This window comes from Quercus robur, chromosome 5 (assembly GCF_932294415.1).
Source record: "Quercus robur chromosome 5, dhQueRobu3.1, whole genome shotgun sequence".
NCBI classification, from domain to species: Eukaryota; Viridiplantae; Streptophyta; class Magnoliopsida; order Fagales; family Fagaceae; genus Quercus; species Quercus robur.
In genome coordinates this window covers 9,719,853-9,735,752 of record NC_065538.1, presented here as the reverse complement: position 1 = coordinate 9,735,752, position 15,900 = coordinate 9,719,853, and the positions used below count along the sequence as shown (strand labels likewise).

General features: G+C 32.7%; 1 protein-coding gene across 1 annotated transcript; it reads right to left on the bottom strand.

The window, feature by feature from the left end:
- Positions 1 to 357: 357 nt before the first annotated feature.
- On the bottom strand, positions 358 to 5,234 carry LOC126725085 (two-component response regulator ORR26-like). The gene is made up of 5 exons (XM_050429594.1): positions 4,917 to 5,234; positions 3,584 to 3,733; positions 3,176 to 3,430; positions 694 to 1,398; positions 358 to 573 (listed from the first exon to the last, which is right to left on the bottom strand). The coding sequence occupies exons 1-4, from the start codon at positions 5,071 to 5,073 to the stop codon at positions 1,325 to 1,327; spliced, it is 636 nt and encodes a 211-aa protein (XP_050285551.1). The 5' UTR covers positions 5,074 to 5,234; the 3' UTR covers positions 358 to 573; positions 694 to 1,324.
- Between the last annotated feature and the right edge of the window lie 10,666 nt (positions 5,235 to 15,900).

Genomic DNA, 15,900 nt, shown 5'->3' with positions numbered 1-15,900 from the left:
ATAGCAACAAAGAACACTAACTGAAGAAACTAACTCTAACTAATTCCCTAAATACAGCTATGAAGCTAACCAATAAAAACAAGACCGCTGTGTTAGTAAGACACCTGCACACATGTTACTAAATAGCGTTTACAAGACTCAATAGTAAGGAAAAATTACATTTTATAACCTTAAACTATACTCACATATTATACTTTACACCTTAAAACTTTTCAAATGCAAGTTTTTCATCCTAATTTATAACCATTGTTACATTTTATACCCTGACATTAAATTTACTGTTAATTTAGACAAAATTTTGAAATTTAGGGTGCAAAATGTAATCAATATTATAATTTAGGATGATAAAATGTAATTTCTCATTTTATCTTTACCATGCTATGATGCTAGTACCAAAACAACAGTAGCTTTATTAAACTTAACACGACTACTTCTTTCTTCTTTGCTTTGATCATCATTCCTTGTCTTCTTTGTCTTCTTCTTCTGAGAGTATTCAACAGAGAAGCATTTTCCTTGGAATTTGGGATGACCTCACCAGACTGAGACTTTGGCTTCAGATAATCCAGTGGCTGGCTGCAAGAGAACATAAATAAATAAAGCTCTCCTATTTGTCTAAAAAATCTCAGTTATTTTAGATAGAAGAAATTCTTATAACTTGTACCAGAATGCAAATAAGTTATACAATTTTTTTACCAGCAAGTAGCAACCATGAATGGAATCATCTTACGAACCAGTATCATCATCAAAGAAGAGGTCTTCAGAATGATCATGAACTATATCTTCCCCAGTAAAATGTTCAAATATTCCAACCGGGCAGCTCTCATTCCAGTAGGATCTGTAAGTTCAATAGTCGAAGGGGATATAATTATAATCAATACCAAAATCTTCAGAAGAACTGGGAAGATGAGTATAATTGGAGAAGAGACCAGGATCTCCAGAAATTCCCCCCTGAAGAGTATCAAAGTTGGGCAATCCAACCTCATTGACAAGTACATTCGCTGGTACATCATTGGGTAAGTGGTAGATAAAAGGCTGACATCCCGTGAGTTGATTGCATATCTGCTCACTTAACGGTGCTTGAGCCATCTGAGTCATCAATGTGAAGTTTTGGTTTGCACAAATAGTACTACCTTCAATGGTACAGAAGTTGGCTTCAACAGGCAATGGTAAATTTTGAAAGCCATGAGTGTTCTTTATTGCTGCTGGAGCTCGTTGCTGCTGTGAGGGTATATCTAGCTGATTTGGATCCGAGGTGTTCAGAAATCCATTGAGCAGAGTCATTGGTGGATGCTTCATTTCATATCTAGATTCAACATGCCCTGAACTAGTACCATCTTTGTCTTTGTACCCTTCCATATGTAATGGACGAGCTTGTTTTTGAAGTTTTAAACGGTGTTTCTGCATCATACACTGAAGTTGTGAGTGTCCTTCACCAACAAAGGAAAGGAATCCGACTTCATAAACTTCCGTTAAGGAATCTAACTCATTGACTTTATTATCGAAAATGATATCTAACTTCCTACCATGATAAACTAACACTTGTCCTAAAAACTTAATATATTAAAAAAAATGATATTTATATGTTTAATGATTATTCTAATACAACTGTATGAGTTAAATTAGATTTTTACTTGTGAGGGAAATTTTAATTTAAGAAATAGATAAAAGTTGTTGCACACACTTTTTATGAAAACTTGAAATCATGAATTGAAGTTGTGTCTTCAACTCATAATTTCAGTTCAAAAAAGTGTGTAACAAACATTACCCACCTGAAGATGGCTAGAAACTTGATCTCTAGAAACATTTCGAACACCCTTAGTTTTCATGCGTTCCAAAACTTTCTTGGGAGTAGCTTCTACATCAACATGATATACTGTAATATTACTAATATAGAGAAACAAACAAAGCAAAATATTTATATTTTCAGTTTCTTGGCCAAACAACCACCAATAAAATGATTGAAGTAATCATGAACTTATGATTCCAAATTAATATCATTTGCATGAAGTGAGATACAATTACGAGAGATACGTGATAATTATTTCCAAAGTGAATTTTATAGAAAATTATCTTATTTTCTTATGTTTGATAACAATCTTAAAATAAGTTCAAAAATTATCTCTTAATTTTTTCTATATATTTTTATGTGATATAAATTTTTTTCCTTATTTAGCTTCGTATAAAAATAATACTATTTTTCAGAAAATTTTAGTGGAAAAAAACTCTATCTCAAGCCAAGCTAAATTAAAAAAATTAAGAGATCATTTTTCTTTAATTTAATCTAAATATTTTTATATGAAAAAACTATTTTCACATATAATTTTCTATCGAAATAAATGAAGGCTAAGTTGCTTAGAAATACAAGATTGGGAAATCAACTTTTCAAGAGCACCACCCTTTTGGAAACTAGCTAGTACTTAGGCTAAATCAGTAATATCATCCAAAAACTGAGTTTACAAGTACATCAATGGGCTATTTATAGCTAGGAACTCAAGTACTAACTGCCCTAGGCCTTAGCTAATTAAATGTGTTTTTACCAACCCAAAAAAAAAAAAAAAAAAAAAAAAAGACTAATTAAATGTGTAGGCCGCTGCCATGTGGCATAAGCCTAAGAAACTCCTAATTGTTTCTGCTCCAACATATTACTAACTACTAATTCCTGAAACTAACTAATCAGCAGCTGTAGCGTTTTTAACATCTTGCCCACTACAACAATATACTCTACTTATCACATATTATGGGTAATGCTAACAGATATTTTTAAGGTAATAATTAAAAAATTATTTAAAAAAGTTTTTATTAAAAAAATAAATAATTAATTAATGTTTGCATAGTTTTTGTCAATTTTTTATAAAAATTGTATCAAAACTTTCTTAAAATAAATTGTTAACAATTGCCCTAAAAACACTTGTTAGCATAATCCTATTATAACTACAAATATATAGGCATGTTAGCTTCTTCATCATGGCGATGCATATGTTTTCCTTCCCATATATAGCAAACCCTCTCTTTTTTTTTTTTCCATAAATGAAAGATTGAATTAGTTGATAGTAATTTGACTTCACCAACTTACACCATTGAACGCAATGGACAAAAGTGCTTAGCATGAGCAGATAAATGGCCAGAGTGTGAGAACAAAAATTAATATAGCTAAGATTAGGAAAAGGATTCATACTATCAATGCCCATTTCTTGCACACTTTCTACAAACTTTTCTTGAATGTCCATTTTCCAAGAAATTCGACATTTTTTCGCTTTGGACATATCATTTGCCGGCTTCTGCACTTGAGCCAACTTATTTTTTCTGCTGGAATACACGTGTGTCCACACCATGTTGAGATCACGCATTGGGATGGGCTTCTCCAGATAGGCACAAGCTCCATAGTCTAAACTCCTCTGAATAGTGTCAACTCCATCATCCTCCGATGTTACTAAATATCATTAAAAATAGTGAGATGTTAGATTCACAAAACATGCTAAATATTAATGAAACTACAAATGGCATATATGTTTTAGTAAAGGTATAAATATCGTCAAAATATATATAACATATTGAAGGAATTGAACAAGCTGTGTATACTTACCCACTACAGGCAAGCCCTTCTCTCTACCAATTCGAAGAAGCTCAAATTCACTTATACCAAGCAGGCGTTGTTCAGTTATTATAATATCAAATATGCTTATGTCCTTCCTAAGTAGAGTCAAAGCTTCCTCCACTTGATTGCATTCTGTAACTGAAAAGTATTTTTGCTTTCAGTGTAACATCCATGGGGCGCAAATGGATACATGTCATATTTAGGTGTCATATTTGGGATTGGTAAATATTTTGCATTCAGTTATAGCCCATTAAAAAAAAAATCAGGAAGAATTTTATTAACACGAAAAAACACATTTTACAAGACACACAAATCCCACATGGAGAAAACAATCCCAATCTATACAGAGGCCTAAAAGTCCCTACCTTAAAACATGCCAGTCACCATTACTGACTCAAACTAGGACTCTCAAAGTTTTAAAAGGACTCATACCAATTAAAGGCCCTCTATATAAGGTTTAGGACTACCCCTACCTAGGCAATATGGAACTTAGTCAAGATACTTAATTGCACTGGTTTTAACTGAACAGGTAGCAGATGATGTGCTTCCCTGAAATAGTCCAGTGAGTCAAATAAGTATACTTACTCGATCTGGTGAGTAACAACCATATAGGAGTCCAAAATTGAAAAAATTTAAGTCAAAACTCAACATCCCTCAGTCTCTTAATTTTCAGCTTTTTCTATTCCAAACGAAGCAAACACAACTCTCTGTTTTCATCCTTTCCTACGTTCCCTCTAATAAGCAATGATAAAAAATAAAAAATAAAAAAACAACAACAAACTCTCAGCAAAAGAAAAAAGACAACAACAAACAAACAAACAAAACAAATGTTATCCTCTTTTTCTCTTTCCTTCTTGTTGATGATTGTCATCTCCCTCCATTTAAAAGGAATGTTGAGGACGGAAGAAGATTGAGCGTGAAAAGAGGAGAGAGAAAGATAACCAGAAGGAAAAACTTTAGGACATCCATCACCTTTCTCACTCCATCTCCCTTAACCCTAACATGATACACAGAAATTAAGGGTGACCCATGTTCTCGCGAGGTGATCTGCGCAATGCGTCTACAAAAGGTCGTCATCAGCATCGAGGAATGCCCTTCTCTCTCACTTAGACAGTGTTGAGAGAGAGAGATGAGACATCACTCATGCTGCAACATACAAAAGGTGAAGAGGGGGCTGTGGTCACCAGTGTAAGATGAGAAAGTCATCAAAAAAACCTTTTGAATTTTTTTAAAGAGAAACTCCTTTCACAAATATTATGACTGGTATCTATTAACACCCCGTCAAAAAGAAAAGAAAGTCAAAAAGGGTACCAGAACAGACCTTTGTATTGGTGCTTACATTTCCGAAGATTTGTTACAACTTCTTGGAGGCTTTTCTGATCATGATCCACGACCAAAATGCTCAGACCAACCGGAGAATAATCGAAACCGGTATCACTTTCTGGCAACACGGCCTTGCGTTTGCTTTTTCTGTCCATCTCTCAATGCGACTCTCCGGAGATGTTATTCAAAACATTACACAATGTGATTTCCTTGCCCCCTCAATCATTTTGATTCAATTTCCACGGACGTCTTCTTTTATAAAATAAAATATAAATTTCTACGGACTAAAATGTAGGCCCCAAAATTAAGATTCTTTTTCATTCCAAACGGAAATGCTAAAAAAAATATATAGTTTTTTATTTATTTTCTCTCTCTTTTTATGACTTACTTTCTTCTACTCTTTCTTTTTTCCACTTTCTTCTCTGCCTGTCTATTTTATCTTCTGCCAATCTCTCTTTCTTTTTTCTTCTTCTATCTTCTCCATAGCCGCACCTCCATGGCACCACCAATAGCCACTATGAGCTTCATTTCTCTCTCTCTCTCTGCCTTTCTTTTCTCTCTCTCTTTCTTCAAATCTTTCTCTATTTCGGCCAAGCCTCCATGACTCCATCACCATAGCCGAAGCTCACAAGCTCTTTCTCTATTCTCAACCAATCTCTAATTCTTTTCTACTTTCCTATTTTATTTCTCCTTTATTAATTTTTTTTCTTTCTCCGGCCAAGAATCCCTCTCTTTGTTTGGTCGTTTATGTTTGATTTTGTGGGGATTGTATTTGGTTTGAGGTTTCAAAAGTGGGATTTTAATTTGGGTTCAGTGAGTTTTTAGTTTGGTATAGAGAGAGAGGTCAACGGTGGCTCTCCCAAATCTCTTTCTCTATTCACAACCAATCTCTAATTCTTTTCTACTTTCCTTTTTTATTTCTCTTTTAATATATTTTTTTTCTTTCTCCGGCCAAGAATCTCTCTTTTTCTTTGGTTGTTTATGTTTGATTTTGTGGGGATTGTATTTGGTTTGAGGTTTTAGAAATGGGATTTTAATTTGGGGTTCAGTGGATTTTTAATTTGGTAGGGAGAGAGGGGGGTCAAAGGTGGCTTTAATTTTATTTTTATTTTTAATTCTTGAAAGACAGTGGGGCTAGTGTTATTTTGATGTGATAGAATTTTAAAATAGAAAATGTGATGTAAAGTTTACCAAAAAAAAAGTGACGTATGATATATTGTAAAACAGTGTAGTAAAATAGATAAAGCAAGTTATGATGTGTTAAAATAACATTTAGTTTGACACAGCTAATACCAGTGCTCTAATAATCTATCCAACTTTTGCCTATAGACTATAGAGAAAGAAAAAGAAAAAATATCTACCAATTTTTGGACACAGAGGAGAATTTCCTAAAACATTTGAGGTAAAAGAAAACATTCATGGTAAAAGCAAAAACATGCACCCTCTTACAGATTTCCCGAGAAAATTGGGTCTTCCAATTATAACATGGTATATTATTTTATTGTCCCAAAATACAAGTGGAGTAAGATTAAAGTCCACCACTGCACACCTTTGGCACAATAGTTACTCTATAAATATAAATGCGTGTGGGATATAGGGTGCAAGAGTCAGGATTCAAGTTTTCAGGAGAGAGATTTACATAAATATACACTTAAATTAGGCTAGACTAGAATTTCTATATTGTAAAAAAAAATAATAATAATAAAATAAAATAAAATAAAAGGAGATTAAGGTCCAAAACACGAAAAATACATCATATCACGACAATAAATCTAGTCAAATAACTCTATTGTGGGTCTTTATCGGATGCTTTTCATAAATGTAACATGCTTGCTCATTTTCTAGTTCTAACGGTAGATCTTGATGTATAGGTAAAAAATCTATCTTCTAAGCTAAAGCTTGTATTCCAAGCTGATTTAGTGTATTTATAGAAATTTTTCTTATCAATTCCTCGAAAAAAGGATCACGCACTAACTGTTAGAATGTTGCATCACACATGCGAAAAAAATTACATTAAAGATGTGTATAACAAGGTATGTGAAACAAGAATTTTTTCAATCCAACAAAGTGACTTTGGTCAGAAAAATTGAATTATTTGATAATCAAGCCTCCATGACCATAGTCGAAGCTCACAAGCTCTTCCTCCACCGTCAACCATGGCTGAACCTATCCAAGCCGAGGCCACCATGGTCAAGCTCCCAAATCTCTTTCTCTATTCACAACCAATCTCTAATTCTTTTCTACTTTCCTTTTTATTTCTCTTTTATTATTTTTTTTCTTTCTCCGGCCAAGAATCCCTTTCTTTGTTTGGTTGTTTATGTTTGACCTTGTGGGGATTGTATTTGGTTTGAGGTTTCAGAAGTGGGATTTTAATTTAGGGTTCAATGGATTTTTAATTTGGTGGAGAGAGAGAGAGAGGGGTCAACAGTGGCTTTTTGTTTTTATTTTTAATTCTTGAAAGGTGGTGGGCTAGTATTATTTTAATGTGAGAATTTTAAAATAGAAAATGTGCTAAAGTTTACCCAAAAAAAAGAAGTGATGTATGACGTATTGTAAAACAGTGTAGTAAAATAGATAAAATAAGTTTTGATGTGTTAAAATAACATTTAGTTTGGCACAGCTGATACTAGTACTCTAATAATCTATCCGACTTTTGCTCATAGACTATAGAGAAAGAACAAGAAAAAATATCTACTCAATTTTCGGACATGGAGGAGAATTTCCTAAAACATTTGGGGTAAAAGAAAACATTTGAGGTAAAAGCAAAAACATACACCCTCGTACACATTGGCTGAGAAAATTGGGCCTTCCAATTATAACATGGTATATTATTTTATTATCTCAAAATACAAGTGGAGTAAGATTAAAGTCCACCATCGTGCACCTTTGGCACGATAGTCATTCTATAAGTATAAGTGTGTGTGTGAGGTGTGGGGTGCAAGGGTCGGGATTCAAGTCTTCAAGAATGAGCTTCACACACATATACACTTAAATTAGACTAGAATAAAATTTCTATCTTGTTAAAAAAAAAAAAAAAAAAAAAAAAGATTAAAGTCCAAAACACGAAAAAGTACATCATATCACAATAATAAATCTGTCAAATAACACTATTGTGGGTCTTTGTCGGATGCTTTTCATAAATGTAACTTGCTAGCTCATTTTCTTGCTAGAAGACAAGTTCTAATGGCAGATCTTGATGTATAGGTAAAAGATCTTTCTTCGAAGCTAAAGCTTGTATTCCAAGCTGATTATGTGTATTTATAAAATCTTTCTTATCGGTTCCTCAAGAAAAAAGAATCACGCACTAAGGCTGTGTTTGGTTCATGTAAAATATTTTTCGGAAAATAAATATTTTTCGGAAATGCTATTTTCAGGAAACGAAAATATTTTCAAGTGTTTGGTTGCATTATGAAAATTGTTCTAGAAAATATTTTCATGTGTTTGGTAACATTCTGAAAATGCTACTTTCCACCACCACCCACACAAAACCCACCACCACACAACAGGAAAACCACCAAAACACCACCACCCACACCACCACAACAACAACAACAAAATCAGAGATCAAAGAGAGAAAGTAAAAAATCAAAATCACACAGAAACGTAGATCGGTTCGTGAGTCAATAAAAATCACACAAAAAATCAAAATCACACAGAGAGAGAGATCGGTTCGTGGGTTCGTGGCGCGAAGGCTCTGGGTCGCCGGCGAAGTCGAAGGGTCGTGGGTCGATCAAAATCACACAAAAAATCAAAATCACAGAGAGAGAGAGAGATCGATTCGTGGGTTTGTGGTGCGAAGGCTCTGGGTTGCCGGCAAAGTCAAAGGCTCGTGGGTCGATCAAAATCACACAAAAAATCAAAATCACACAGAGAGAGAGATTGGTTCGTGGGTTCATGGCACGAAGGCTTTGGGTCGCCATCGAAGTTAAAGGCTCATGGGTCGAAGGCTCTAGGTCAAAGATCAGTTCGTGGGTTCGTAGATCGGTGGGTCAAAGGCTCTAGGACAAAGATCGTTTCGTGGGTTCGTAGATCAGCGAAGTCGAAGGCGTGATCTGGGCTCTGGGTTCGTTGGCGAAGTCCAAGGCGTGATCTGGGCCCTCTCTCTCTCTCTCTCTCTCTCTCTCTCTCTCTCTCTCTCTCTCTCTCTCTCTCTCTCTCTCTCTCTCTTTGCGCGTGAGTCCGGAAATAGTTTGAAGTGAAAATTTTGACTAAAACCAATTTCCGGGTCAAAGCCATTAAACACACAGTCAACTGAAAATATTTTCCGGAAAATTTATTTTCCATACGCAACCAAACACCCGCATTTACGGAAAAGCATTTTCGAAAGTGATTTGAAGCCAAAACAAACACAGCCTAACTGTCAGAATGTTGCTTCAAACATGCAAAAAAATTACATTAAAGATGTGCATAACAAGGTATGTGAAATAAGTATTTCTCAATCCAAAAAGCAACTTTGATTGGAGAAATTGAATTATTTATTAAAAAAATTACTATTTAGCTATTCACATAAAACTGACAATCACTATTTTAAGTAATGTATCTTTATTTACATGTTTCTTTTTAATAAAATTAAATAATTTTTTTGTAGATATGATAGTGTTTTAAATTTGTGATGTTTGCTCCATGGTGATTGTTCTTTAAGTCAAAACTTTAATTTATTTTTAGTATAAATAAATTAAATCTCAAATATCTTATTAGGAAACAAAAACTTTTACTAATTAAGCCAATTAAAAGCCGCGGAGATATAGAATTTTATAAAAAGCTTTTGTTATCAAAGAATAATCAAGTACAATGGCTTAATTTAACGTCGACAATTCAAAAATGGCAAACAGGCAAACACTAAAGCATCTCACTAAAGGTACTAATGAGCAATGAGGGGACAAGGGGTCTTTTATCAAAATTTGAAAAGCAACATCGAAAGACTTTCCAAACTCCTTAGTGTGACGTGTAAACGGACAGGTGTAATGCAGCAAATGACTCTTCAGCAATATATGCCTAAAAATATTACACCGGTAGTCCTTTTGTCCTTTTCTAGGCTCTTTTGATAGGTTGTTATAGAATTTGGAATTTAAAAAAAATAAAATAAAATAAGCATTGTCATGATTGTATCAATTTTTGTCCCTTCCTTTTCAAGTCTCCTTTGTATATTTGTTATGATTTTATGATTTCTCTCGGTGTTTGTATGCTTTCTCTGCTGTAACTCTTTTCTAGATGATTTTTAGTTTTTATACTTTATTTGCAATTTTTTATAAATATCTTCTGAAATTCTTTTTCTTTTATATTATTCTAAATCCGAGTTTGAAATTGAACTTGTTTACCTTAATAGATCAAGCTAAGTTCAACTTTTATTAAGTATACAATGAAGTTAGGTGAAGCTTACATAAAATAAATAAATTAAAAAAAAAAAGTTTCTTAATAGCTAAGTGTAGAGAGGGAAAATTTTTGACCTATTACAAGCTGACACATTTTACTACCAAATTCACAACATATGGCAAATTACAAAGCGCCACGTATTGCTACTAGTTTCTACTATCACCATTTAGAAACTAATAGAGATTTGCCAAGTGTTACTAAAATAAAAACATAAAAAGCATGCAAAATTTCAATCACATATCAACGCATGTAAGCAATAACATAAGTAATCCAATCGGGTGTGATGATGCCAAAAATCGTCAATGAGTCACATGGTTCTCACACGCTCTTGACAGAACCTACAAAGCAAAAACATAGAAGACCTTATAGAGAGTATTGGTGTAGTACCAGCCAAATACCCTCCGAAAGTTAAGTTAGAGAGAATTTCTACAACTCTAGAGTACTAGAGCTGGGGAAAATTACGCGTACCTTGATTATGAGGGTTTTGGAGTTTTTATAGTAGTGTAGAGCTGATCTTTTTTTCTTGATGGAGAAGGTATTTCCTTGTAGTGAAAATTCTCATTAATACTCGTATTTTATGGGATCCTTTCCTTGTAGGGATTTCCTTTGATTATGGTTGGGCGTAGGATGCAAGATATTTCCATACTAGGATTCTTGGAGACCACTCATGCCACATAAGTGCTACCTGGCTTCAACAAACCGTCTCCCTTGGACCCGTCCACTTTGAGGAGCACATCCGTCGCCTTGCCTCTCCGTCCAGGTCATGAGCCCGTCTACTAGTTCTTTAGTTGGAAGAATTACCAGGCCATTGACTCTGTCACTTATGATTGTCTCTGTTAATTGGATCTATCTACTTTGGGATTTATCCCTATTAGGTGCTAACATGTATCACCTTGAAAATTATGACATTTCGACCAATCAAACTATGCCATGTGTCTTGGAGGAAGAGTCTTAAAGCTCCTCCAATCAAGCTGTGACATGTGTCACCAATCAAACTCCACCACATGTCACTCACCCACACCCAAACTCCTATAATTAGAAGTCATCCTAAGGCATTTCTACATACCAAGACATTTGCACTTCAAGCAGCATCAAAGAAGATTTAGAAGTATAGAAGCTTTGCTAGAATTAAGCCTAAAGCCTCCAAGAACTTCAAGAATTTCAACCTCAAATACGAACATTCAAAACAGAATCATTCAAATCATCTTCCTAAATCTCAAAGTTCACTGGAATCAAAATCAAAAGCCTCTACAAACTTCAAGAAACCACAAATCAATGAAGTTGTATGGCTACAAGCCTCCAAAGCCCCGAAAAATTTCCACCACAAACCTTCAAAGATGAAGAACATGCGAAGAACACACAAAGAACATGAAGAATAAAGAATTTCTAACAAGCTCATAGCTAGAGATTTGTTGTAATTCCGTTTCAAGGGTCTTCAATACATCCTTCAGCCCAATTGAAGGATATTTGGTGTTCAAGTCAAAATCACATTACCACAATTCCAATAAGCAACCATCTCAAGAAGATCAAATCAAAGGATCATTCTTTTGTAATTTCAGAGAATTACCACATAATCATCAATACAAATTCATAGTTGTGAAACTATTTTACTTGTTTAATTATTTCACATTAGAAATTTAGTCGTTAACAAATTCTTGCACGCCCTATGGGACCTCTCTATCTCTTATCTCCTTCTCCTTCGAAGAAATAAATCTTCATTGTCTTGCTACCAGCTTCAATGGCCTCTAGCCAAAACATTCAAGCTTCAACAATAGCTAGTTCAATTAAACTTGGTATGGCTACCACCAACAACTGCATTGATGCAATCAATTGTAACCAACCTAAAGCTCACAATCAACTTCAATCTCAATCAACCAAGGAAGCCAAGGTCCAAACAATCATCTCCTTTGACCCTCTTGTAAGAAATAAGGTCATCAACAAGGACATCTCCACCTTAAAACACCTCAAGTATTGAAATCAATTGTTCTCTTTTCATAATTTTTTTTCTAGATTGATATTTAATTTCTAATTCTTTCATGAGTCTATTCTTGAATCTTCTTATTATTAGAATAGGGCTTTATAATCTCTCTAGCAAAACGTGGTAATCTTGTTAGATATTACTTTTTCCATAGTATTGCCTCTAGGGTATGCAATGTTCTTGAGTTTTTTTCTAACAAAATTATTATTTTCTAGACTAAATTGTTGGAACAATTGATGAATATTATCAACCAAAGAGAGTTTTATTAATAAAGCTTATTTCTAAATCATTCGATCAGATAGTTTATGTGTTTACTTACCCAACTGTGTACTAAATTGGACTAGTAGTGGATGCTTAACAATATTGGTGGACAAACCCTAACGCCCTAGTAATTTTAATTATTGAATTTTACCAAACTTTATTTTTCCTAAGTTTCAATCATATTTTTCTATATGTTATTAGTGTTTTTGACATGTTCTTGTTTTGCTTTTCTTGGTGGAACGACAACCTTAGCGACACTACGATTTTCGTTACAAAATTGGACGACATCACCCAACAACGAGGTAGTGACGGTGGTTCCGTGGGAGCTGTGTGATGCCGTGGGGTCCAGATCTGAAGCCAAGCATAGGAACTGTTGTGGATCTGTGCTATGTGTGTGGAAATCTTCTTTGTTGGGTAGAAATATTTTGCTTAATGCCAAGAATGAAGTTTAGCTCTGATACCATGTTAAATATTAGCATTGATGTGCATACCATGTTGTATATACTAAAGTAGATGCAAAAAATGAAGCATAGAATAGGAACACGGGAACACGAGGGTTACATAGCTCAACCTTGACAACTTATGTCCACAGAGGAAACCCTTAAAGGCTACATCTTTATTATGTAAGAGTGTAGTACAAATTTTGCATTACAATAAACCTTAACATGAGTATTTATAGAAGACTAAACCCTAGACTATTACAGGTAGGAGACTTCTCTTGCACACATACTAGGTGAGTTTGGACCTATTATATTGGGCTAATATGTCTAATATATCTCTAACAACTAACATAAGGGAACTTCAAATCCTAAAGAGAAACATCCTTGTCGTTTTGTTGTAGCACCAACAAATATTTATCAAAATTCTAGGGTGTAGCACCTGGGAGTTGCTTTTCTAAAACACAACTTTTTGCAATTTCGTAAACACAATCTAGTTAAAAACACAATGCCAAATGATTTTAAAATTCCAAACTGAGATTTAATCATGGTTTTTGTCTAAGAAAATGCTAATTCAAACGGGAGAAAACATTTATCCAAACGGATTCTAAGTCATGTCTTTGACTCCATATATATTCAATTATGTGACAATGTAATAATTCAACTCAAATGACTAATTCAAGAAATAGATTTTAAAATATAAATAAATAGAGTAAAATAGAATTTTTTTTCCCCTAAAAAAAAAGTCCAACTTTTTTTTAGTACAATGTCAAGTACAAAATTTATTTACATAATGACATCAATTCAATCTTTAATATGTTTTTTTATTATTATAAGACATCTTTTGTTAGAATTGTGTTGCAAACAACTTATATAGATGGATTAAATCTAATACTTATTTTATTTACTTTTGGATTGTATAGATAGTTTGCTTATAAATTTGTTGTTCAAATGTGAGGTTCTAATAATATAATGATAGGTTTATATCAAAATAATAAATAAAAATAGAAAATTAGACTAAAATAAATAAATACTTGGCGATGAAATATTTCGTCATTATTAATTTGGATAGGATGGAATAAAAAGAATTGGTGACAAAATGTTTCGTCGCTATTAAATTGAACAGCAAACGTAAACAACATTTGGTGATGAAAATTTTTTTTGACTAACATGGTAAAATTTAAAATAAAATAAACTAAAAAGAAACAAATATTGGAAACAAAACTATTCGTCGCCTAATATGGAAAATTAAAAAATAAATAAAAATTTTGGTTTTGACAACGAAATATTTTGTTACCAAATATGATTAAATAAAAAATAAAATACATTTGGCAACAAAACTATTTCATTGTTGGATAATGTATTTAGCAAGGAAAATATCAGGCAACAAAATGGTTTTGTTGCAAAAAAAAAAAAAAAATTAAAAATAATTGAACCTTTTGGTGACGAGTATGTTCAACAAAAAGTAGTTTCGTCGCTGAATGTTATAGGTGAATAAATGAGGACATTTGGTGACAAAAATTTTCATCACCAAAAATACATTTTGTTGTAGTGAAATCTACATGCTACTCAAGCTCCATAAAATTGTAAAGAGTCTTGTAACTTGACTGATACCTTATGATATTTTTTAATGAAAACATTCAAAATTTAAATATCTCCATTCTTAACTATTAAATTTATCAAGTAAAAATAATAAATAAGAAAAAGCTCCAACCAAATTTGAGAATCATAAAATTGTGAGTTTTGACTGTTTTACCTTCAATAGTATTCATACTCTTCACATCATGTGTAAATTTATTTTTATTTTTATTTTTTTGAGAAGTAGAAAGCTATAATCTATATATATATATATATATATATATTTATATAATAAGTGAAACTAAGAAAAATTCAAACTAGAACTCTAAATTAGAGTTCCAATTTTGCATCATGTGTCCTAAATTATTTATTTTTAAAGAGTTTTATTTCTTAATTTTAGAATCAAATGTTGGACCACACCATAAATATTCATTTAAGTGAGTTATTAAGTACAAAAACCAAAGAGTCTAGAATAAATGAATCATTAAAAAAAATGCTTCACAATAATAATAATAAAAAATGGATAATTTACATTTTATACCTAATAATATCCTTACAAATTTTTTTAAAGAGTTAACAAAATAAAAAAATGACTATCAATAGTATTTAAATTATATATATAAATATTATATTATGTATCTTATTGTATATCTTTAAGTGTATCCATGCATATATAGAGAGTTATAAGCTAATATTATTAAATAAGAGATGTCAAGTCGGCAACAATTACAACATTAAGATGTGGAGGGACACTCTTCATTCACACCTTTAAATCACTAACATGTTTAGCAAGATTGTGAACAACAGAATTTCCTTGTCTCTTAACATGAGAAGTAGTAAAACCAATAAAGAATTCTTCTATAACCTTCACATCCCCAATCAAACGATCAAAAGAAGCAAAAGAAATTAAAACTTTGATGTGGCATTTGATACGAGGGAATCCACATTACTCATAGCATCCAGATTCCTAAGAATGTGATTCTTTACAATCTGGATGCCTAGGAATGTAACTATTCTTATGTTTGGTTTCATTGGAAATCTCTTAAAATTCCTAGGAATGTGAAATGATAATATTTAGTTTATTCCCAAGAATCTTAAATGAATTATTTATTTTTCTCATTCTATCCTTAGATTTGAATGTGAACTACCAAGTCCTTTAAAAAAAATCTTCCCCTAAATAAATAATAAAAAACAAAATATAAACTGTTAATAATTTGTTGAGCAATACACACACAACAACAAAAGTGAATACCTAGCAATAATGAAGGGTCCCATTCTAACTTTTTTTTTTTTTCCACATGTGAAATCTAAATAGAACTTTGATAAAGAATATATCAACAAAGTTGTCTATCCTA

Excerpts from the sequence above, each read along its gene's own strand:
- LOC126725085 (XM_050429594.1), bottom strand. The coding sequence starts at position 5,073 with ATGGACAGAAAAAGCAAACGCAAGGCCGTGTTGCCAGAAAGTGATACC. Across the intron at positions 3,734-4,916 it reads ATGTAAGCACCAATACAAAG|TTACAGAATGCAATCAAGTG; the intron begins GTCTGTTCTGGT and ends AATACTTTTCAG. Across the intron at positions 1,399-3,175 it reads GCAAGAAATGGGCATTGATA|AAACACCGTTTAAAACTTCA; the intron begins GTATGAATCCTT and ends TGTATGATGCAG.